General features: G+C 45.4%; 1 protein-coding gene across 1 annotated transcript; it reads left to right on the top strand.

The window, feature by feature from the left end:
* The first annotated feature begins 4,514 nt into the window (after nucleotides 1-4,514).
* LOC118080120 (E3 ubiquitin-protein ligase TRIM7-like) lies at nucleotides 4,515-23,677 on the top strand. The gene is made up of 14 exons (XM_060270949.1): nucleotides 4,515-4,936; nucleotides 6,015-6,110; nucleotides 6,430-6,722; nucleotides 7,709-7,810; nucleotides 8,929-9,050; nucleotides 9,728-9,760; nucleotides 11,665-11,729; nucleotides 15,779-16,324; nucleotides 16,947-17,042; nucleotides 17,356-17,586; nucleotides 18,615-18,637; nucleotides 19,234-19,346; nucleotides 19,983-20,015; nucleotides 21,851-23,677. The coding sequence occupies exons 1-14, from the start codon at nucleotides 4,520-4,522 to the stop codon at nucleotides 22,363-22,365; spliced, it is 2,685 nt and encodes an 894-aa protein (XP_060126932.1). The 5' UTR covers nucleotides 4,515-4,519; the 3' UTR covers nucleotides 22,366-23,677.
* Nucleotides 23,678-25,178: the final 1,501 nt, after the last annotated feature.

Below are 25,178 nucleotides of genomic sequence, written 5' to 3'. Positions count from 1 at the left end.
CTCCGCCGCCCTCCCCGCCCTCGCAGGGCGCAATTGGTTTCCGCGCGGCTTCCCCGCGCGGCGCCCTCCTTGCCAGGCCGGCGCCCAGCTTACCAGCCCCCCGCCATGGTGCACTGCGCCACCGGGGGGCTATGTAGAGCCGGCCCTGGAGACAGACAAGCGTATATTCATTGCCATTATGGCACATTCAGTCTCCTCTTCAGGACTGAGCTGACAGGCCCTAATGGACAAACCAGAACTGTGATTGGCCACCCCTTGTGTCAATCATGATGCAACTCTCCCTTCTCTGGACGGATTTGTAAATGACACTGATTTATTGTGTCTGCTGTCAGTCCCCAAACTGGCCTGTTCTCTCTCCCTTGGGAATCGGCTGTTTGTGTCAGTGCATGAGGTGCAAGAAAATAATTTAGGAATCAACAGCAACCCTAATCACATTCCTCTTTCGATGTAGTTCTTTCTCCAACCTCCAACTTGGACTTAAGATTTCTAGAGACAATATCGTCATTTTTCTGACTAAAATAAGAATTATGCTCAGGCTTCACTTAAAACCTTCCTTAACCAGAATCCTGCCCCCAGATTCCCTTTTCCTCCCCCAAGACCTCCACTAGCCATGGAGATGGAAGTTCCAAAATCCCTCCCTTTTTTGCTACTTCTCAGGGAAGCTCACGTGGCAATTCAGCAAAATCTCCATATTGAAAGAGACCCGTTTGCTAGTTGAGTACAATCGACCCTAAAACTTATGTGCAACTTGACTCGCATGATCGCAGGCTGGAGCCCTTCCTCAAACCACAAATTAATAAATAGAAAGAGGGCGAGACACCGGGGGAAACTGTTGGAAGGGACTGTGAGATCTCACAAGAGTCTCCAGAGCCCAGAAAGCCTTTGGCAGTGGGGGAAAGAGTTTCTAAGTCCAGCTTGCTTCCCGGCCTCTAGAAAGGTTGCCTAAAGCTCTCGAGATCTCTGGCTTCGGACAAGTTGGGATGGTTGCTTGGGGTGCATTTTCGGGGGTTCTCTTGTCTTGTGCAATATTGCCTTTGCATGCTGACCCCAGGAATGTCACCCCCACGTAGGTTTCGGGCCTCAATGCAACAAAATCCCCTCTGACAGTAAAAAGCCTCTGTCAGAAGTTCTGAGGAGAGAGCAGTGACAATCTAGAGCAGGCATCCCCAAACTTCGGACCTCCAGATGTTTTGGACTACAACTCCCATCTTCCCCAACAACTGGTCCTGTTAGTTAGGGATCATGGGAGTTGTAGGCCAAAACATCTGGAGGGCCGCAGTTTGGGGATGCCTGATCTAGAGGATCTTGGGGGTGATGGTAAATTCCCATGTATACAATTATTTTCTCCAAGGTGCTTTGTAGTGAACAGTCAGATACTTCTAATTATCTGTATTTTTAGAGATCCACTTTTCTTATCGTGTAGCGGGCCTGAAAGAATTTGGGGATATGTTTCCTGTGCTAACATGTTTGATTCTATTAAAGATTGTACTTCTTGTTGCTCCTATGTTGATTTGAACTCAACAGTATAATATCCATTCCCCATGACACTTCCTCCAGGGATTTCAGGAGGGTGATATCCTGTTTTACCCTCAGAGAAGGCCTGTGACGTAGAAGAGGCTGAGCTGAGAGACTTAGAAAAAGGAGACATGTTAAAGTTTATGGTGAAAAGGGATTTGAACCTGGGCCTTGTCATCCCAAGTCCAACACACTCTGCACTCAGAATGTGAAATCTTAACAAGGGTCCCTTCAGAGATGTGCTTGAAAGGCCTCCCTGCAAAGTTCCTGTATGTTGTACGGTAGCTCCTCTTCAGATCTTCCTGTGTTGACTGTGAATGTCTGCAGGAGGAGTCGATCAAAGATTGAGTGAGTGGCAGATTTAAGGAGCTTCCCTGCATAAGCTCATATTGTGGTAAGAATTTTAAGGGTTTTAATATATAATAATTGTTCATAAACATGTACATGAATGTACAGGCACATGTCTGAAGCAGCACAGGAAGACAGGCCTGACTGACACCATTTTGACTCTCTCTGACCAGGTGTTTCTCTGCAAGGAGAGAAGGGGGGGTGAAGGAACTTTCTCATTGTCTCAAGGATTAAAGTGATTTCCATCTCAAAGGAATGGCCAGGCTACCCAGGAAAAGGCAAACTAAGAACTTTGTTAAATGAATAAGTCACATAGCAAACAGGATAGACAGGATTTCATGTTAATGCCTCCACACACCCAACCGCTTACCAACAATACTTGCATTTACATATTCTTAAATTCAGGGACATCTCCAGAATAATCAGGGTGCCATTTCCAGAAGATTCACAGATAAAGCTCACAAGCACTCTGTTTACTGAAAATGTTAATCTCCCCTTCCCGCCTTTTGTCCCTCCATCCACTTACATGCACAGCCAAAGGTATATAAGGGAAAATGTTCTTTTGTCCAGGGTTCCTCTTGCCACCTTTGCTATTGGGGGAACCTTCTGTTATAACAGAATGTTCTAAGCAAAAAAACTGCTCTTATTCCCTTATGGGGTACACAAGAGCCCATTGGGTTCTCCATCGGTCGGAGAATATATAACAGAGGCCAACCAGAGAAGTTTGAGAAGCAAAGCCTTTATTTGCTGTTGCAACAGGGTCCTTCCCCTCACGCAGGAGAACAAGGAAGGAACCCAGAACAAAAGAGAACCTCCACTTTTATCAGTTTTCCCATCACCAAGAAACACCCCCAAAATACATCATTCCTACATCACAGCTACGTAATCAATACCTCACAAAAAAGGAGGGTTCAAGGTAGAAATCTGAGCACTTTTGACACCTCTCCTAGTCCTCCTATCACCCCTCCCAGGTGTGAATTCCTAAACACAAAGAGAAATTAACATTTTCATAAGAGTTGATCACTGTCTTTTGTTCAGAGGAGTCTTCCATTGTGAATGAGATACCATTGACAGGGAATTATGGCTCCCAAGTTGCTAGTCATGTGGAAATGTGTGCATATGCTGATCCTTAAGCCTTCCTTAAGGCAGGGTTGAGTCCAAGCGGGAGGGGTGCGGGTCTCTGGAGTGGAGCAGAGGCGAAGAAGGTGGTGTTGCGAGGGATTCTGGGTAACTGCAGCTGTCAAATTCGGTCACCCCTCTCTGTTCATTAGTAATGGTGTCCTGCAACACCCCCCCCCCCAATATGATTTTATAACACAGAACTCTTTTATATATATATATAAAGATCACGATTTGCTTTACAAGCCCTGGGTTTTGGTCTTTGTTATTTTTCCCGACCAAAAGGAGCCTAGGTAAATCTGCTTCTTAAAGGGTTCAAGTCCTCCTTATGAGGTTGATCCCCTTTAAGAAAATTTATTAATTTTTATAACGTATTTCAGGGGCTTTCCTGCAGAAGCTCATATTTCACACCTGGATCCATTTCTGGATCTCAGCATTCCGATTAAAAATGAAAGCAAATCCCCCAAGTCTTAAGTCTGCCCATCCCTTAATTGATGGGAATCCCACAACCAGGAGAGAAGTGAGTCTCAGCCGTTTCTTCCATGTCAGTGAGAGAGCAGGTACCCTATTGACACCCTACTTTTTAACACACAGTCAGTTGTGGGGAATTGGAAGGGGGGGGAATCATAGAATCATAGAGTTGGAAGAGACCACAAGGGCCATCCAGTCCAACCCCCTGCCAAGCAGGAAACACCATCAAAGCATTCTTGAAGTATGCCTGTCAAGCCTCTGCTTAAAGACCTCCTACTTTTTCGGTTTCCTCCCAGAACATCAGAGAAAAATGTTCAGAGCATCAACGATGACATTTTTTAAATGGGGAATATGTATCAACCGCCATGCATTAATACTTTTTTATAAAGATAAAAACTATCACAGGTAAAAAGAGAGAGAACACTTCCCCCACACCAAAAAACAAAAAAAAATACGTGGTTATTTTTTTTTTTCCTGAGAGGACGGACAGACTGGATCAGTGGATGGGGAAAAAATGGGAGGAAGTTGGACCTGAAGATCAGCTTTAAAATTCACCAGGTCTGTGTCCAATTGTCCCGTGGGAATGTTCATCACCGTGGAGAGGCTGCGAAGCTGCATGGAGTATGAACACTGTGCCCTGAAGCTGGAAAGAGTCGGCAGAGTCTGAGTTATTCATTCAGTGGCTTTCAAAGGAGTTTGAGGCTGACGATGAAAAACAAACGCACTTATCTCTACCTCTCGTAAGCGCATGGCTCCTTAAATTAGCAGCAAAGAATTCTGCCCATTCTCTTTTAAAAAAAATCAATCGCCATATCAAAGAGACCTTGTTCCACTTAAATCCACGTCCCTAAGGCAGCCGAGATTCTGAGTCCTCCTGCTTGAATTTCCTGGGCGGGGGAAGCAATACCCAAGATCTGCTTGCTAACGCTACATCTGCGGAGCGGAAGGGAAATCTCGAGTCACCTGGGTAGGATCTTCCCCTGGGAAGGAAACGGAAACATATCTATTCGCGCGCGAAAATCAAAGAAAACCAAACCAGCTCTCTCCTCCTGGCGAGGCAGCAGCCATGGCTGCCACTCAGGGTCCCGTGCAGGATCTCTGCGAGGAAGCCACTTGCCCCATCTGCCTGGAGTGTTTCAGGGATCCAGTGATCATCCCGGAGTGCGGGCACAACTTCTGCCGATCCTGCCTGATCCAGTGCTGGAAGAAATCCAAGGGAAAGGCTTTCTGCCCTCAGTGCAGAAAAATCATTCAGCGCAGGAACCTCATCCCCAATCGGCCGCTGGCAAATGTTGTGGAAAAACTCCGTCTTCAAGGTGAAAAGGAGGCCGAAGGAAAGGGGAGGGTCTGCGAAAAGCACCGGGAGCCCCTGAAGCTCTTCTGCAAGAAGGACGGGAGCCCCATCTGTGTGGTGTGTCATGTATCCAAGAAGCACAAAAGCCACGAGGTGGTTCCTCTGGAGGAGGCGTCCCAGGAGTACAAGGTAAGAAATCTCTCTGGGTTTCCTTTGGGGATGATGAGGGTGAAATACCTACAGAGAAGGGGGTCTTGCAAGAAATGTTTTCATGTATTCTCCCTTCCGGCAGCCAAAGAGTCACTCGCCAGCAAGAGCTTTTGAGCAGCCTTATAAAACTACAGTAAACTCATAGCCCAAAAATGCAAAACAACTGAGGTCCCAGCTAAAGAAGAAGGGCAACTTAAAATGATAGAATATGCGCAGCTTGCTGACCTAACACAGAATAAGAGAGGAAGAACATACCTTTAGAGAAGATTGGAAAATATTTATTGAATATCTGGGGGGGGATGTGTACACTTGAATATGTTGGCAGCATTCAACTTAAGTTTTGATGGATGCAATAATGGAATGCTGAATGGTTTAGTTTTTGTAAAATATGCAGGGATTTATGATATGAAGAGAGAAGAAGTTAAGTCCCTGATATTGTAAGGAGGTTAAAATGAGTATTTTAAATTGAAAAACAGAAAATGTAACAGAACTTATAAAATAAGAAAATAGAAAACAAAACCTCTGAAATTCTGTTCGATAAACATTTCTTTTTTCTTTGCAAGAAAATGTTTTAGTGTATTCTCCCCTCCGGCAGCCAAACAGTAACTAAACTTCTAAAACTGTTCAATAAACATTTCCTTTTTCCTTTTGGGGGAGTACAGTACCCCCAATGTCCCCCTTCATGCATGCAGGAGTAACTCACCCACAGTTCTTCCTCTGGAAGCATCTCTTAGGAAAAGGCTGGAGGGAGGAGCAATGCAGGTGGCAGGGATAGAATAGTAGAGTCGAGAGGGACCCTGAGGGTCATCAAGCCCAACCCCTGGCAATGCAGGAATTCTGCCCACAGCCATCCCTGGTTGGGCTTGAACCACCAACCTTCTGGTTAACAGCCAGACACACTGACCCATCGTACCACAGGCTCCCAGGATGAAGAAGGCAAAGACCACAGACTTTGGGGCAGAGAGCAAACATATAAATCAACTTTCCTGTTATTATGAATGCTAAAACTTCAACAAAGAAAACAGCAAACCAAAGTTTGATTTTCTTTTCTTTTCAGGATCAGATCAGCAGCTGCCTAGATAATGTGAGGAACGAGAGAGAGAAAATTCTGGAATTTAAAGCAGATGCAGAAGAAGAAGGCCAAGACCTGCTTGTAAGCACCATTGTTACTTGGAAGTGGAAAAAGTGCTATAGTCTAGAATCAATATCTTGGGGAAAATGAATATGAAATACAGAAAGAAGTTTCTTTTTGAACAGGCTGATCACCCACAGGGCATGAAAGACCATTTGAAGAAGGGGGTGGGCTTGTAAATTTTTATGAAAGTCTTTTCCTGCTGCCATGATCTCTCTAAAATGTCAGACATGCCCTTCCAAGTGAATTCTGATGACTGGTCTTTTCATCCTGCAACGTCAGACTATATGCCTGATATTGGCCTACTGTTCTCCACCTCTTTCTGTTTTTGATGGTGCAGAAGCAAATGAAAGCAGCGAGGGGAAAGATGGTGGCTATTATCAGGCAAATGCAGCAGTTTCTGGAAAAACAAAAGAAGCTTCTTCTGGCCCAGATGGCAGAGGTGGAGAAGGAGATTGCAAAGAAAAGGAAGGAACACCTGGCCATACTCTCTGGGGAACTCTCCTCTTTTGAAAGCGCCATTCAGGAGATGGAGGAGAAGCTTCAGGAACCAGCGAGTGAACTCCTGCAGGTCAGGCCTGGTCTTGATGTGAGAGGGTGGAGTGTGCGGCTTCAGACCACAGACATTTCTTAGTCCTTCTCCACATAAAAATACTATTGTAAGAGAAAGAAGCAGTACATGAATGGTTTGTGATTGATTATGTGGGGCGGGTCTTACCTGCTCCCCCCCCCCAATCTTTTGTTCAAGTCGTAACCCCTGAGCCCCAAGCTGACAAGAAGGGCCCTGCTAAATCAAACCTCAGGCCCTTTCTGTCCTGCATCCGGTTCTCACATTGGCCAACCAGAAGTCTCTGGGAAGACTACAAGGCAATAGAAATCTTTATTCAATTAATGCTTTCTCTTCTGGTCCTACTCTCCGAGGTTGATTTCCTCTTCATCAGTCAGGGCTACGGTAGATCAAAGGGCCATAGCTTTAATTGCGCTTTAGTGAAAATTTGGTGCAGTCAATCATATCAACATTCTCATGCACAATAGAGCTCTGTATTCAATTAACCTTTCCTCAGAGTAAACTGATTGAAATTAATGGGGATGACTATCTTAGGTTCATTAACTTCAGTGTGTCTTAAGTAAAAGCTACCGGTAGTTGAATACAACAGATACTGCCTCCAATGCAGGCATTCCAAATTGGCACTGCATCACTTTTTCATTCAGATGCTGTCTTGGGTCCAGGCAGAGACGGGATGACTTATTATTATTATTATTATTATTATTATTATTATTATTATTAAAATAATTTTGTATACCGCCCTATACCCACAGGTCTCAGGGTGGTTCTCAGGATATGATTGATTGTGGGATGCACATATCAGAGGACCGACTGGTTGCAGGTGAACATGGAACCAGCATGCACTGCAGGGCAAAATGGCAAATCAGGGTGATGGGACTGAATCTTTCAGGTGTTTGGATGACTTGGCCAAAAGGGAAGAAAGGGACCTTTTATTAGTCATCACTGGAATGGCTGACTTTTGCCATCTGATGGTTATTCCAAAATTCTGTGGCACTGTGTATGTTATTGTGGGTCTCTTGTTTTGTGCTTGCCTAACCTCTCTCCGCTTCAGCTGCTTAGTATTTATAACTGACCACAGGGCTCTCTGCAGATATGGCTCCACTGATATCTTTTTCTTTCTTTCCTTCCAGGATATCAGAAGCTTCTTGCGGAGGTAAGTGATGGAAATCTGCTGCTTTAAGAAAAACCCTGCCTTATTATGATGCTAGGAACATTTTGTTTAATGAGTGAGGAACTCACTCTCCATTTCCTCCTTCCAGAGATATCTTAGTACACCACCATCCATCTCACAAGATCCCAGCAAAAATAGGGGCATGTTTTCGTAGTCATTGGTCTCATCTACAATCAGGGGAAGGAAGCCATTCCTCGTTCCCCTCCATTGCATATCTCTGAAAGCCCTCCTCTGTGATGGATTCATTTACTCTGCAATTGATACAAAACGGGGACATTCCAAAGGGGCTTGTAAATATCTTCACTGTAACTTACCCTTAAATATCCAGTATATTCCAGGCTCCTGCTGGTTCTTCCTCAGCCATAAGAATGTGAGAAAGGGCCCTGCTGGATCCGGCCAGTGGCCCATCTAGTCCAGCATCCTGTTTTCACAATGATTAACCAGATGCCAGTGAGAAACCCACGAGCAGGATTTCAGAGGCACCACTGCCTTGGACCCTGCCATCGTGAATTGTAGCCGCTGACAGCCTTGTCCTCCAACTTCAGACACTCATGAATTTTGAGAATCTTCCATGTTTAGAAAATACTGCTTTAATTTCTAATATTTTCTGCATTTCTAAAATGTAGACACTGGGCTAAAATACATTTGTAATGTTAATTGCAAAAACTATTCTAAAGCATTCTGAACTTCCTTATATTTCAGAAATGCACATACCAGAGCTATTTTCTTTTGCTCATTAATCACTTGAAATGCTTCACTAAAACTGGTGTAGTCCTAAAATCTCTGCGTAAGGACTCAGTATTGTTCACTTTTCTTCAAAAAAAATGATTTGCATATGTCAGCTTCTTTATCTTCAATCTCATATTAATATATTCCCTTCAGTATATTTTGGAAGCAGGTGTCGGTTTTCCTTCAACTTGTTAGGATCTCTCTAGATCCACACGTCATCTACATGCTCCTTTTTGCCATAGGAAGTACCCTGCTCCAAAGGCTTCATGATACATTCATCATGCCTATATAATCAGGATGAGACACCTGCCTCGTCAGAAACCTCCTTGCATTGGAAGGATGTTGGCTTGACTTTGTTCTTCTCCTCCCAGGTCTCAGGAGAAGGAGAACTTAGAGGATCCTCCTGTGGCTTTTCCTCCTGACCTGAAGTGGAGGATCTGGGACTTCTGCGATATAAGTCCCTTCCTGGAGGGAGTCATGAAGCAGTTCAGAGGTAATGAAGAAGGGCTGAAAGGATTGTTTACTGGATGTTTAGAAGTCTTCATGAAAGGCTCTAGGTCATTAGCAGTGCCCGGAAAATGACAGGGTGATCCTGGGGTGATTATGCACAATCCCCAGGAATGTAACCCTCCCTTAAGTTGTGAGTTGTCTGTAAAAAGTTGTACTTGACCTCTTCCCATCTCTCAGCCAGGCTTTGGATGCTTTCACACATCTCACCTGTTTCCCAAGTAGCCTCACCTACAGCTTTTTGGGCATTTCTCCTGTTCATTTGGCCCTGGGATTGATGGAAGGGGGACAGAAGGAAGGGGGGCTGCCCAAGAGCCATCCAGGAGCAGAGGGGACTGGAGTTGAGGTCTCCTGTCATGGAACAGGGATGTCTGGATCTTGTAGTTGACGGGGAGATCTTCTGGGGGTCTTGCTTCTACTCCCAAGATTTGAGAAGACCTGAACCTTGACATCACCTTATGCAGGGATAGCCTGTATGCTGAGTTTCAGATAGTTTTAACTGCAACTCCCATAATCTCCAGCTGGCATGGCCAGTGGTTAGGGATGATGGGACTTGTAGTCCACAACACCTGGCTAAAATCTCAGGAGCTCATATTGTTCTTTCCAGGTTTGTGATCTGAATGACAGTGTGATGCTAAATCTCTGTTTCCTTTTCTCTTCCAGACACTGTGGAATATGGACTTCAGCTGAGAAAAGGTACATTTAGTAATAATAATATTTTATTATTCATACCCCGCCCATCTGTCTGGGTTTCCCCAGCCATTTTGGTGTCAAACGAAACAGAGGCACGAATGCAGAAGAGAAATATCCTTATTTTCCCTCAGGCATCTGTTCAGTGAGAGCAGGATGCTGGACTTAGGAATCCTCTAACACCAGGATGGTTGGCTTTTCTCAATCAGACACAGGGGTGGTGCGAAGCCAAATGCTCCTGGCACATGAGGGGGAAATATCCCTTGGCGCCATACAAGATTCCCCCCCCCCTTTTAGGAGAGTTTATGTAAGAGTAAGGTGTAAGAGTGGAAAATGCATGAACACAAATAGCTCAGAAAATGACTGCAACTACCTTTGGGGGGCCAGAAGGTAAATGGGTTCTGGTGTCAGTGGCAGGGAGGTGGGGGCTGCCAGAGTGTGAACTCCAGGGGTCCGGCTTCCCTGCAAGATGGGGGTCTTCCCTCATCTTTTGCATTTGAAAGGGAAAATTCCAGGTGTGAACAGCCCAGCTCCTGGGCAGAGCCCGCCAGTACCTGCGGTCAGGAAAGAAGGGGATCCCAGCCACAAACCAAAGCAAAACAGCAGTCAGTAGAGTAGACAGAGATCTTTAATTGTTGTGCAACAGGTTCAAATGGCAGTATAAACCCCGAGCATGGGGTGACATTCACTTTTAAAACTTCCCAAGAATGCCCATAATGCATAGCATACAGAGTCACTGAAATGTCAAGGTTACATCACTAAAATGTCAAAAGGGGAAGGGTTATACAGGATTAACATAAGCCGACATAACAAAATACAAAAAATTCCTTCCAGTAGCACCTTAGAGACCAACTAAGTTTGTTATTGGTATGGGCTTTCATGTGCATGCACACTTCTTCAGATACACATGAAAGCTCATACCAATGACAAACTTAGTTGGTCTCTAAGTTGCTACTGGAAGGGTTGTTTGTTATTTTGTTTCGACTACGGCAGACCAACACGGCTACCTACCTGTAATAAGCAGACATGTTGGGGCAAGTCGCCAGGTACAAGATTAACATAGACAAACATGTTTCAACATGTACCCACCACCAAAAGTACAATAGAGCTTCCTTTGCACATCTAGACCTCAGGGGAAGTCCAGTGATGGGCTTTAGGTTTCTTTAGCCCACTATTTGTTCAGAAATTATCACCTCCTTCCTTGGAGGTTTTTAAGCAGAGGTTGGGGGGCCTGTGATGAATGCTTTAGTCGGGATTCCTGCATTGCAGGGGGTTGGACTAGAGGACCCTTGGCTTCCCTACCAACTCTACAATTATATGAGTGCTATCAAGAATCCCAAGAGGGACATTTCACACAGAGGGGTCAGGGAAGCCAAACCGCTTTCTTGCATTTTATAAACTAACTGGAAGGATGGGGGAGAACATTACATTAAATATGTAACAGAAACTTGCATGGTGGTTACAAGGAGGGTGAGAGCACCTGCTGTCAGTTTTACCTGGCCTGTCAAGCATGGTCTGTCATGTGATGTAAGGTAAAAGATTGATGTGAATTAGGGAGTCACTGCTTTGACTCCCTTCTGCCATGAATTGTGGGGGGTGGGGTGGTCTTAGAGAAGCCACTGTCTCTCAGCCTCAGTCCTCCCATCTGAAAAATGGGCATGCTAACATTGACTTAACTTACAGGGTCATTACAAAGGTTCTATGTAGATAATGTATGTTAACTACCGTACTTTGAACCCTTGAAAGAACTGCATATGTTTCAAGAAGTTGACGAACATCCCTGTCTCGAGTGCAGAGCCATGGAGTCCCTGTTCATTTCAGAGGAGATGCTATTTCTGTCATGTGCCTAAGGAAAAGTCAGCTTCCCAATTGATGTTTTCTCTCTTCTCATTCCTCCTCTGCCCCCGCAGAAGACGTAACTTTGGATCCAGACACAGCAAATCCCCACCTCATCCTGTCCAAGGATCGAAAGAGAGTGAGATATGGAGTAGTGCGTCAAAAACTGCCACACAACCCTGAGAGATTTGACACACATGGCGATGTGCTGGGATGTGAGGGCTTCAAAACAGGCAGACATTTCTGGGAGGTCACTGTGGGAAGAGAGGAGGAATGGGGTGTGGGGGTTGCCAGAAAGTCTGTGAAGAGGAAGGGTGCTTTGTCTTTTGATCCTACAGAAGGGATCTGGGGGTTGGGGAAGTGGGGCGGTGAGTACAGACCCCTTGAGGCCCCTGTTCCAAGTCAGGAGCCCAAGAGGATCCGAGTGGCCCTGAACTGTGAAGGGGGACAGGTGTCCTTTTACGATGCTGATAGAGCAGCCCTTCTCCACACATTCTCAGAAGCCTCTTTCTCAAGAGATACCCTCAAGCCCCTTTTTTACGTGAACAAGGAAGAGAAACTGAGACTCTCTTGACTGAGGGTGTAGACAGACAAGTGCATATTCATGGCCATTATGACGTATTCAGTCTCCTCTTCAGGACTGAGCTGGCAGGCACTTGTGAACAACCCATATTTGCAGAACTGTGATTGGCCATCCCTTGTGTCAATCATGATGCAACTCTCCCTTCTCGGGTCAGATTTGTAAATGACACTGACTGATTATGTCGCCTGTCAGTCCCCAAACTGGCCTGTTCTCTCTCCCTTCAGTGCAGGAGGTGCAAGAAAATAATTTAGGAAACAACAGCATCCCTAATCACAATCCTCTTTTGACGTAGTTTTTTCTCCAACCTCCAACTCTGACTTAAGATTTCTAGAGAGAATACCACCATCTTTTCTGAATGAAATCAGAATTATGCAATGGCCTCACTTAAAACCTTCCTCAGCCTCAATCCTGCTCTCAGATTCCCTTTTCCTCTCCCAAGACCTCCACTGGCCCTGGAGATGGAAGTTCCAAAATCCCCCCTTTCTTTTTCTTTTTTCTTTTGCTACAACTCGGGGAAGCTTATGTGGCAATTCATCAAAATCTCCACATCCAAAGAGACCTGTTTGCTAGTTTGAATTCAGTCGGCCCAAAACTCAAGTGGAAGTTACCTGCGTGATTGCAACCTGGCACCCTTTGTCAAAACACAAATTAATAAATAGAAAGAGGTTGAGAGACCAAGGAAAAACTCTTGGAAGGGCCTGTGTGAGAGCCCAGAATGCAATTGGGGGGGAGGGAGCATTGGCAGTGGTGGGAAGAGTTTCTAAATCCACCTTACTTCCTAGCCTCTAGGAAGGTTGCATAAAGCTCTCAAGATCTCTGGCTTCGGACAAGTAGGGATGGTTGCCTGGGGAGCATTTTCGGGGGTATTCCTGACTTACGCAATATTGCCTTTGCATGCTGACCCCAAAAACATAACCCCACGTAGGTTTTGGCTCTCGACGTAACAAACTCCCTTCTGACACTGAAGAGCCTCTGTTAGAAGTCATAAAGAGAAAACAGTGACAATCTATTCTAGAGGATTTCAGGGGTGATGGTGGTAAATTCCCATGTATAGAATTATTTTCTCCAAGGTGCATTGTAGCAAACAGTCAGATACTTGTAATTTTAGAGATCCCCTCTTCTTATCCTTTTATATAATTTGGGGTTACCGTATGTTTCATGTGCTAACACGTTTGATTCTATTAAAGATTGTACTTCTTGTTGCTACTGTGTTGTTTCAAACTCAACGGTATAATATCCAATCCCCATGACTCTTCCTCCAGGGATTTTAGGAGGGTGGTATCCTGTTTTATCATCAGAAACTCTGTGAGGTAGAAGAGGCTGAGCTGAGAGATTTAGAAAAAGGAGACATGTTAAAGTTTATGGTCAACAGGCCTTGTCACCCCAAGTAACAACACACTGTGCAGTCAGAATGTGAAATCTTAACAAGGGCAACAAGTCTCTTCAGAGATGTGGTTGAAAGCCCTCCTTGCAAAGTTCCTGTATGCCGTCGTCTTCTCTCTTCTTCTTCTTTGGCGATCACTTGTAGCCGAGTAACATTGTCTTCCATAAACACGATCTTAACAATGAGTCCATAGTGGGGACTTTGGTTTCCAGGTGAACCTTCACAACATAGGAAAACGGCCAGGTAAACAGCTATTTTCATGGAGGAGGGTCAAGATATTAACTGATATGCATGAAAGTTCATATATAGCTATATAATCCCTAGTGGAGTAAGATAAGACCTTTGGAGCAGGCATTAAGAGATGAGCGCCACAACCCCAGAGTCGTCCGCGACTGGACCTAATGGTCAGGGGTCCCTTTACCTTTTAAGGAAACAGTCCACTTAAAATCCTAGGTTCCTGAAGTGTGTGTGGAGAAGTCTGATCTATGGAAGATGCGTAAAAGAAAGTAACTTTAGGCCTGAACAGCATACACCTTACAATTTGAAGCCGTATTTGTGTTTTTTGGGGAAAAACAAAATAGCAATGTTTGTTACATTTTGGTGGAAGAAGAACCAAAACTCCTTGTCTACATCTGTTATAATAAAGTTTGTTTGCAACCTGTTTTCCCGGAGAAAACCCACTGTTGCTCGTGATTCATTCTCCATTGGGGGATTTCACCTGAGGGAAAGGGAAACAGAGGGCTGCCCAGCAGTGCCAGTGAAGTGCCATTTCGCAGTTGCATGTACTCTGTGTTTCAGCTCATGTTCAGGTATTCTTGTGACAACAATGAGGCTCTGAAGGGGGATTTAAATCCAATTTGGGTTCTTGTCTTTCCCCCCAAGGGTGTCTGTCATGGGTGTAGGCAGAGAGAGGCGGGGGGGGGCAGCTGCCCCCTAAATCAAGTAAATAAATAAAACATTGTCACAGATTGCTTCGTTCTCTCCTCCCCAAAGTCCTACCCCCCCCAAAATAATAATCCTGGCTACACCCATGGTGTCTGCGTCATCAGCTAGGTTGTGAGAAAAAGGGCCTACATATTGAGAACCAAGTTCTCCCATTCAGGTTTGGTGGAGCATAACTTGCCAGGTGGAGAAGAGAGAATTCTGGTGGATTCTCCTGAAATGCATGGGAGCCGCTTCTCGGCTAGGATGGCTAGCAATCCTATATACACTCTGGGTTGGTTTCAGGTATGTCCTACTCAGAGTAAGCCCATTGAAATGAATGAGCCTGTTAGCCGTGCCTATTGACTTCAATGGGTCTGTTCTGAGCAGGACTTTTGCCAGAATAAAGAATGACAACGGTAGGGGGGCTGTGGAGGGGATTGAAGAGAGAATTCTGGAGGCTTTTGTTGAACTGCATTGAACTGCAAGGGCTACTTGGAGAAAGGTGATGGGGGTATTTATTAAACCATTTCCTGATGTTTGTCTCCGCAACTTCAGCATGTATTCCAAGTCCTTTGGGCAAGTGAGACTCACCCTTATCTGCCATGGCAATGAGACAACTGAAGAACTGGGAACAGGGCCAAGGGGGCATCAAAGAAACATTTCTGACATTGTCCCACTGCTCAAATAGGAAGAGGAAGTGAAGGGAGATCTTTTTAATCTCTTCTGAGTTCTGTGGAGCAAAGAGGAAATAAATGCTACATCCTTGTGCCCACTCCCCCCCCTCGGCAAAAATCATAATCAAATACTGTATGTCCTTCTGGGAAAGCCTCTAAAAATGAAGACCATTAGAGGGGCTGGAGATGGGACGAGTGGGTGGACAGGACTGGGAAGACGCCGGAGCTGGAGAGCAGCTTAGAAATCCTCCAGCCTCCATCTCATGTTCTCACTGGCTGCGGATGAGTGTGCAATTGTCCCGTGGGAATGTGCATCACAGTGGCGGGTTAGGCTCCGGCTGCGATGCTCCTTGGAGTCTGAACTTCTGGGTCTTGCAGCTGGATAAGGGTGTGTGAGTTTGAGCAATTGGGTGGGAAGGGCTTGCAAGATTCAGATTCATTCACTGGCTTTCAAATAAATCTGAGACTGACATGAAGCTCAATTAAAAAAACAAAACTCGCTTCCATCTCCTTTGAGAAATGGCTCCTTAAATCGGCAGCCAGGATTTATGCCCTTTCTTTTTAATATATAAATTCCCATGCTGCAAAGACTCTGCGTCTCAGCTCACTCCCTCTCTCTTCAGGCAAGCAGTGATTTCGAGCCATCGTCTGAATTTCCTGGAAAGGAAACACGCCCCTTTGCAGACGCAAACGAGAGAAAACGAAACCATCTCTCTCTTCCTGGTGAGGCAGCAGCCATGGCTACTTATGGGGGTCCCGTGCAGGATCTCTGCGAGGAAGCCACTTGCTGCATCTGCCTGGAGTATTTCAGGGATCCTGTGATCATCCCGGAGTGCGGGCACAACTTCTGCCGATCCTGCCTGATCCAGTACTGGGGGGAATCCGAGGGAGAGGCTTCCTGCCCTCAGTGCAGAAAAATCATTCTGCACAGGAATCTCATCCCCAATCGGCCGCTGGCAAATGTTGTGGAAAGACTTACAGCCGGGAATTTCCGTCTTCATGGAGAAATGGAGGCGGAAGGAAAGGGGAAGATCTGCGAGAAGCACCAGGAGCCCCTCAAGCTGTTCTGCAAGGAGGACGAAAGCCCCATCTGTGTCGTGTGTATTGTATCCAAGGAGCACAAAAGCCACAAGGCGATTCTTCTGGAGGAGGCTTTCCAGGAGTACAAGGTATGAAATCTCTCTGGGTTTCCTTTGGGGATGGTGAGGGTGAAATAGCTACAGAGAAGGCGTCTTGCAAGAAAAAGTTTTAAGGTATTCTCCCCTCTACCGGCAAAAGAGTCACTCACAGCAAGAGCTTTAGTGCAGCCTTATAAAACTCATTTTCTGAAACTCTGTTCAATAAACATTTCTTTTTCCCTTTCAGGGGAGTACAGTGCCCCCAATGCCCCCCTACCTGCATGCAGGAGTAACTCATCCACAGCTCTTCCTCTGGAAGCAGCTCTCCTATGAAAGGGCTGGAGGGAGGAGCAATGGAGGTGGCAGCGATAGAATTGTAGAGTTGGAAGGGACCCTGAGGGAGGGCCATCTAGACCAACCCCCTGCAATGCAGGAATTCTGCCCACTGTCGTCCCTGGTTGGGCTTGAACCACCAACCTTCTGGTTAACAGCCAGACACACTGACCCATTGTGCCACAGGCTCCCTGGATGAAGAAGGCACTTGGGAGACCCAGGCAAAGATCACAGACTTGGGATCAGAGAGCAAGCATATGATTCATCTTTCCTGTTATTATGAATATTGAACTCCAACAATGAAAAAAGCAACCAAACTTTGATTTTGTTTTGTTTTCAGGATCAGATCAGCAGCTGCCTGGACAATTTGAGGAAGGAGAGAAATAAAATTCTGGTATTTAAAGCAGACACAGAAAAGGAAAGCCAAGACCTTCTTGTAAGCATCATTATTAGTTTAAGGTGGAAAAGTACTATAGTTTAGAATCCATATCTGGGGGGAAATAAATATGGAATATAGAAAGGGGTTTCTTTTTGAACAGTCTGATTACCCACAGGGCATGGAAGACCATTTGAAGGAGGGGATGGACTTCTACATTTTTATGAAACTCTTTTCCTGCTGGAATGATCTCTCTAAAATGTCAGACTTGCCCTTCCAAGTGAATTCTGATAACTGGTATTTTCATCCTGCAACATTAGACTATATGCAAGCCTGATAGGTTCTCTTCCTTTTTCTGTTTTTGCTGGTACAGAAGCAAATGGAAGCAGAGAGGGAAAAGATGGTGGCTGAGATCAGGCAGATGCACCAGTTTCTGGAAGAACAAGAGAAGCTTCTTCTGGCCCAGATGGCAGAAGTGGAGAAGGAGATTGCAAAGAAAAGGGAGGAGCACCTGGCCAGACTCTCCGGGGAACTCTCCTGTTTTGAACACGCCATTTGGGAGATGGAGGAGAAGCTTCAGGAACCAGCCAGTGAACTCCTGCAGGTCAGGCCTCATCTTGATGAGAGAGGGTGGAGTGTGTTGCTTCAGACTACAGGCTTTTCTTAGTCCTCCCCCACATAAAAATACTTTTTGTAAGAGAAACAAGCAGTACATGAATTGTAAAAAGTGTCAGCCCTGGCATAGGAGCTAACTCTGAGGGGCTGAGGTCCCTTGGACGCCCCAATAAAATATTTGAGGGGGCCAGCCCCCCTAATAATGGGCATTTCTATTGAAATGGGGTGTGTGTACTGCATCCTGTGATTGATTATGTGGGGCGGAGATTACCTGCTTCCCTCCCCCCCAATATTTTGTTCAAGTCGTCACCCCTGAGCCCCCGGGGTTGGCACGAAGGGCCCTGCTAGATCAAACCACAGGCCCCTTTGGTCCTGCATCCTGTTCTCACATTGGCCAACCAGAGGTCTCTGGGAAGACCACAGGCCAATAGAGCTCTGTATGCAATTAACTTTTACTCAGAGTAGACTGATTGAAATTAATGTGGATGACTATCTTAGGTTCATTAATTAGATTCATTAATCTCAGTGTGTCTGAGTAATAGCGAGTTGAATACAACAGATACTGCCTCCAACACAGGCATTCCAAATTGGCACTGCATCACTTTTTCATTCAGATGCTGTCTTGGGTCCAGCCAGAGACGGGATGACTTATTATTATTATTATTAAAATAATTTTGTATACCGCCCTATTCCCACAGGTCTCAGGGTGGTTCTCAGGATATGATTGAGTGTGGGATGCACATATCAGAGGACCGACTGGTTGCAGGTGAACATGGCAGATCAGGGTGATTGGATTGATCTCTCAGGTGTTTGGGTGACTTGGCCAAAAGGGAAGAAAGGGACCTTTTATTAGTCATCACTGGAATGGCTGACTTTTGTCATCTGATGGTTATTCCAAAATTATGTGCACTGCATATTTTATCGGCTTAGTATTTTATCGGCTTAGTATTTATAACTGACCGCAGGGCTCTCTGCAGAAATGGCTCCATGGATATCTTTTTCTTTCTTTCCTTCCAGGATATCAGAAGCTTCTTGCAGAGGTAAGTGATGGAAATCTGCTGCTTTAAGAAAACCCCTGCCTTATTATGATGCTAGGAACATTCTTGTTTAATGGGTGTTACACTCCCTCTGCAGTCCCTCCTTACAGAGACAGCTTTAGGTCTCCCATCGTCCATCTCACAACATCCCAGCAAAAATAGGGACACGTTTTCGTAGTCATTGGTCTCATCTACAATCATCAGAAGGAAGCCATTCCTCGTTCCCCTCCATTGCATATCTCTGAAGGCCACTTGAAACGCTTCACTAAAACTGGTGTAGTCCTAAAATCTCTGCGGAAGGACCCAGTATTGTTCACTTTTCTTCAAAAAAAAAAGTTGCATGTATCAGCTTCTTTCCCTTCAATCTCATATTCATATATTTCCTTCAGTATGTTTTGGAAGCAGGTGTGTGTCGGTTTTCCTTCCACTTGTTAGGTGCTCTCTAGATCCACACGTAAACAATATGCTCCCTTTTGTCATCATAAAAAATCCTGCTCTCAAGTCTTCATCGTGCCTTAATCATCAGGATGAGACACCTGCCCTGTCTGAAAGTTGCTTGAATTGGAAGGATGGTGATTGACTTTGTTCTTTCCCCCCAGGTCTCAGGTGAAGGAGGAATCTCCTGTGGCTTTTCCTCCTGCCCTGAAGTGGAGGATCTGGGACTTCTGTGATATAAATCCCTTCCTGGAGGCTGTCATGAAGAAATTCAGAGGTAGTAAAGAAGAGCTGAAAATATTTTATACTGAATATTTAAAATTGTTCATGAAACGCTCCAGCTCGTTAGCAGTGCCAGGATGCACAATCACCAGGAATGTAACCCTCCCTTAAGTTGTGAGTTGTCACTGACCTCTTCATATCTCTCGGCCAGGCATTAGGTGCTTTCACACATCTCGCCCATTTCCCAAGTAGCCTCACCTACAGCTTTTCAGGCATTTCTCCTGTTCCTTTGGCCCTGAGATTGATGTAAGGTGGGGGCAGAAGGAGGGGAGCTGTCCAAGAGCCAGCCAGGAGCAGAAGGGACTGGGGTTGAGGCCTCCCATCCTGGAACATCTAGATCTTCTTGTTGACGGGGAGATCTTCTGGGGGTCCTGCTCCTCCTCCCAAGATTTGGGCAGGCCTGAACCTTAACAGCACCCTTGCCCTGGTTATGCAGGGATAGCCAGCATGGTTTCAGATGGTTTTAACTGCAACTTCCATAATCTCCAGCTGGCATGTCCCATGATTAGGGATGATGGGACTTGTAGTCCACAATACCTGGCTACAATCTCATGAGCTCATATAGTTGTTGCCAGGTTTGTGCTCTAAATGATGGTGTGATGCTAAATCTCTGTTCCCTTTTCTCTTCCAGACACTATGGAATATGGACTTCAGCTGCGAAAAGGTACATTTAATAATAATAATAATTTATTATTTATACCCCGCCCATCTGGCTGGGTTTCCCTAGTCATTTTGGGTCAAACAGAGGCACCAGTTCAGGAGAGATGGGATCCGCTTCTCAGAAGACCAGGCCACTGCAGCTCTTCCGTCCATGCCTTCTTTCCCCTTCTTTCCCAGAGGCATCTGTTCAGTGAGAGTAGCATGCTGGGCTAGACGGGCTCTTGGCCTGAGCCTGCAGACTCTTAGGAAGCCCCCAGCCCAGGATGGCTGGCTTTTCGGTGCCGAATCTCAATAAGACACAGGGGTGATGTGAAGCCAAATGCTCCTGGCACATGAGGGGGAAATATCCCTTTGAGCCATACAAGATCCCCACCCCTTTTAGGGGAGTTTATGTAAGAGTAAGGTGTAAGAGTGGGAAATGTATGATCAAAAATAGCTCAGAAAATGGCTGCAACAACCTTTGAGGGCGAAAAGCTAATTGTGTTCTGGTGTCAATGGCAGGGAGGTGGGGGCTGCCTGAGTGTCAACTCCAGGGGCCCGGCTTCCCTGCAAGATGGGGGTCTTCCCTCAGCCTTTGTATTGGAGGGGAGACATGACTTCTCTGCTTCAACATGATGGCAGACTAGAGAAACCTGAGTAAACTTAAAAGAGCAGGGCACAGCAGGACAGAATTACTCCAGAGACCAGGGAGAAAGGCTCAATGGGAAGACAGAAGTCCCATCTGGCCTGATCCTGGACACCACAAAAATGGAATCATAAGAGCTGAAAAAAGTACAGCAGATGGTAGCATAAAGGAAACTCTTACTTGGCTTCTATCTATCTATCCACATTTAATATCTATATTCATATTCTCACCTTTTATCTTGGGATTCCAACAACAAATGCATTAACACAATTCATAGGAAAAGAAAGCTATTCATAGTATCAACAATGTAATAGTTGTCAATTTAAAAGATAAAAGTATACATATTCTGCATCACTCTAACCAAACCACAGGAGATAATCAAGTTTGTTCTTGGCTGACTGCTCATAGTTTGGCTGGGGGAAACAAATCACAGGCCCAAAGGCTGCCAGACTCCTGCATGGCACTGAAGGGAGGCCCTCGGAGGGTGGTGGACTCTCCTTCCTTGGAGGCTTTTAATCAGACGTTGGGTCAGGAATGCTTTGATAATGTTTCCTGCCTTGCAGGGGATTGGATTAGATGACCCTTGGGGTCCCTTCCAACTCTACAATTATACGATGCGCTTTCAAGAATCCCAAGTAGGACATTTCACTTGGGGTCGGGGTCGCCTAGCCACTTTCTAGCTTTTTTATAAATTACCTGGAAGGATGGGGAATAACATTACATTAAAAATGTAACTGAAACTGGAATGGTGGTTACAAGGAGGGTGAGAGCACCTTCTGCCAGATTTACCTGGCATGTTAAGCTTGGTCTGCCATGTGATGTGAGGTAAAATATTAAGATTTGAATGAGGGAGTCCCTGCTTTGACTCCCTTCTGCCATAAACTGTGGGGGGTGGGGCTGGCCTTAGACAAGCCGTTGTCTCTCAGCCTCAGTCCTCCCATCTGAAAAATGGGCAAAGTAAGATTGACTCAACTTACAGGGTTATTGCAAGGGTTCTATGTAGATAATGTGTGCTAAGTACTTCAGACACTTGAAAGAACTGCAAATGTTTCAAAAATCCTTATTAAGAACTTGATGAACATCCCTCTCTCGAATGCAGAGCCATGGAGTCCCTGTTCATTTCAGAGGGGATGCTATTTCTGTCATGTGCCTAAAAATGAGTCAGCTTCCCAGTTGACGTCATTTCTCTTCTCTTTCCTCCTCTGCACCCACAGAAAACATAACTTTGGATCCAATCACAGCAAATCCCTGGCTCATCCTGTCTGAGGATCGAAAGAGTGTGAGAGAGGGAGAAGTGTGTCAAGACCTGCCAAACAGCCCTAAAAGATTTGACCAACATGCCTATGTGCTGGGATGTGAGGAGTTCAAGGAAGGCAGACATTTCTGGGAAGTCGCTGTGGGGAGTGAAGAGAGATGGGGAGTGGGGGTGGCCAGAGAGTCTGTGAAGAGGAAAGGCGTGTTAATCCCTGGCCCTAAGGAAGGGATCTGGCGCATAGGGAAGTTGGATGGTCAATACAGGGTCTCCAACTTAGCTGGGCCCCCTGTTTCCTTGCTGGGTGGGGAGCCCAAAAGGATCCGAGTGACCCTGAACTTTGAAGGGGGACGGGTGTCCTTTTACGATGCAGATACAGCAGTCCTCCTCCACTCATTCTCAGAAGCCTCCTTCTCTGGAGAGACCCTCAAGCCCATCTTTTTCGTGAGCGAGGAAGCAAACCTGACACTCTCTTGACAGAGGGTGGAGATAGACAAGCTTATATTCATCGCCATCATGGCACATTCAGTCTCCTCTTCAGGACTGAGCTGACAAGAACTTGAGAAACCATATTTGCCGAACTGTGATTGGCCATCCCTTGTGTCAATGATGCAACTCTCCCTTCTCTAGCTAGCTTTGTAAATGATACTGATTGACTGGGTCTCCTGTCTGTCCCCAAACTTGCCTGTTCTCTCTCCCTTGGGAATCAGCTACTTCTGTCAGTCAAGGAGGTGTATAGGAGGAAAGAAGCAAGAAAATAATTTAGGAAACAACAGCTACCCCCCAACACATTCCTGTTTCAGTGTAGTTCTTTCTCCAACTTCCAATTCTGACTTAAGATTTCTAGGGACAATACCATCAACTTTTATGAATAGAATCACTTAAAACTTAAAACCATCCTCAGCCTCAATCCTGCTCTCAGATTCCCTTTTCCTCCCCCAAGACCTCCACTGACCATAGAGATGGAAGTTCCAAAATCTCTTTTCTTGCTGCTACTCAGAGAGGCCTATGTGGCAATTCAGCAAAATCTCCATATCCAAAGAGACCTGTTTGTTAGTTGAGTACATTCAGCCCAAAATTCACAGCGTGATGGAGGCCTGGAGCCTTTCGTTTGTGATACAAGGGCAAGAGACTGGGGAAAACTGTTGGAAGGGACTGTGTGAGATCTCACAAGAGTCTTCAGAGCCCAGAAGGCAATGGGGGGGGGGAGGCTTTGGCAGTGGGGGGGAAGAGTTTCTACATTCACCTTGCTTCCCGGCCTCTAGAAAGGTTGCATAAAGCCTCTCAAGATCTCTGCCTTGGGACAAGCATAGATGGTTGCTTGGGGGCATTTTGGGGGGGTCTTCCTGATTTGCACTATATTGCCTTCATATGCTGACCCCTGTCTCCGAGACGTGTAAAGCTTTGTGGCTTCTTGAATGATTTCCCCAGAGATAAAGTGTTACTCCTTGTGTGTGTCGTCATGGTCCCTTCGTATGTTTGGTCAAAAATGTATTTGCAGCATTTGTGAGCATCCACCCTTTGAGAGATGGTTAATGCAGGCCTCTCTTATTTGGGGCATGAGTGTGGACACCACTATGGCTCTGTGTGGAAGACCTCCCTTTGTATCTGTTATTTTAAGCTGGAATTTCCAAGCCAAGTGCAGTACTCTGTGTATACATTTCAATGTCTATCATATTAAGGAGCATGACATGATGTGTGGCTGTAGTTGATTAGTATGGAATCTAGCCTTTATTGGTTGTGATCTCCTGAACCTATATACAATAAAGGCATTAATGGTTTGCCAGTCCGCTGCAGCATGTTCCTTTTGTTCCAGATGTACTGAGGCAAATCGCTTTTTCAAATATTAAAAGCAGAGGATATCCAAATAAGCAAGCAAGCTGCTTACCAACTCTTGTGCAGAATGGTGTACACAGAGTACAAGTGAAAGGCAGTAATTTTTAATAAATTCTGACAAGCAATATTACAATATGCACTTTCTTCTGGTGGCTGTCAGAGTTCATGCAAATCTGCTCCCTCTTATCTTTTGCTATTGTTGATGCATCACAGGAGACAATTGCACTCCAGTGCTGTGGAGGGGAAGGGTGCAACTTCAGAAGAATTCAGAAAAGCAGAAGCAACGGGGTGGGAGGTTTTGACATTGAGGTCACAATCATGGGGGAAGGGAAGCCTTGTTCTTTCCCACCCCCTATTTTGCTTAAATAGCTGCTCAAGCTTCCTTGCTTCAGTGGCACTAGCTGAGAATATTCAACCTCTGAATAATGTCCTTAGCTAGGACCATCATTTGAGCAGGAAATGTAAATTCCCAGAGACTGTCATCTAGAAAGGCCCTAAAACATAGCATCATAGAGTTGGAAGGGACCCCAAGGGCCATCTAGGCCATCCCCTTGCAATGCAGGAATCTCAACTAACACATCCATGACAGATGACCATCCATCTATCATGCCATTGGGAAAGGCCTCTATTAAAGATGGCAGACCCTAAGAGATTTGCTGCCCTCCTCGATCATGCTTCTGATGTATCCCCTGTGTAACACCACCAGCAGCCTGCCCACTTCTTCTCCGTCACTGACTGGGCAGGCCATACATCAGTATTTTCATTACAAACAATACATGTGCTTAGGGGGTAAGGGTTTCTTTAACTAATCTAGTGGAAGAGACTAATCTAGTGCTAAAATCCACGGGTTATGGGGCGCAAATTACTTGCCTTGCCCCGGGTGCTGACAACCCACGCTACGCCACTGGTGAGAGGTTATGCTGGAGTTTGTTAGAGGTAGAGAGAGAATTAGAATTACTGATCTATGTACTGTTTGTTGTATTTCTGTAAATAAACTTGTATATAGTTACTCAGTATTGTGGCAGTGAGTTCCTGTGTCAAGCTACTTGCCTTCACCTGCAACCAAGAAGTTTCTGCTGTGCCTGCGCTTACTCTGCTGAAGTCCAACTGGTGTAGTTGGCATTTACAGACAGCCTACAAATCTTTAACACAAACTTCAGGCCCTTTCAGTCCTGCATCCTGTTCTCACATTGGCCAACCAGAGGTCTCTGGGAAGCCCACAGGCAAATAGAGCTCTGTAATTTTATTGTGGTTGTTGTTGTTTTAATTTCAACACAATTCCAATAGAGGCAACATTATCATAATGCCAATTAAAAACAATAACAACCAATTATTCAGAAGCCAAATTAAAACATTTTTTGAAGACTTCCCATGTTCTGGATTTCAGGATGCAAATGATCTTATTTCTTACTGCTTTCATAATCTTGATTAATCCAATTACCACCATTCTGATC

The sequence above is a fragment of the Zootoca vivipara genome, chromosome 2, assembly GCF_963506605.1.
Source record: "Zootoca vivipara chromosome 2, rZooViv1.1, whole genome shotgun sequence".
Classification (NCBI taxonomy): domain Eukaryota; kingdom Metazoa; phylum Chordata; class Lepidosauria; order Squamata; family Lacertidae; genus Zootoca; species Zootoca vivipara.
The sequence above is the reverse complement of the archived record's forward strand: the minus strand, read 5'-3'. Positions and strand labels throughout refer to the sequence as shown.

What these genes read in the sequence shown, in the direction of transcription:
- LOC118080120 (XM_060270949.1), top strand. Translation starts at nt 4,520, where the DNA reads ATGGCTGCCACTCAGGGTCCCGTGCAGGATCTCTGCGAGGAAGCCACT. An exon ending in AGGCGTCCCAGGAGTACAAG is followed by an intron (nt 4,937 to 6,014) that starts GTAAGAAATCTC and finishes TTTTCTTTTCAG; the next exon opens with GATCAGATCAGCAGCTGCCT. An exon ending in TGGACTTCAGCTGAGAAAAG is followed by an intron (nt 9,761 to 11,664) that starts GTACATTTAGTA and finishes CTGCCCCCGCAG; the next exon opens with AAGACGTAACTTTGGATCCA.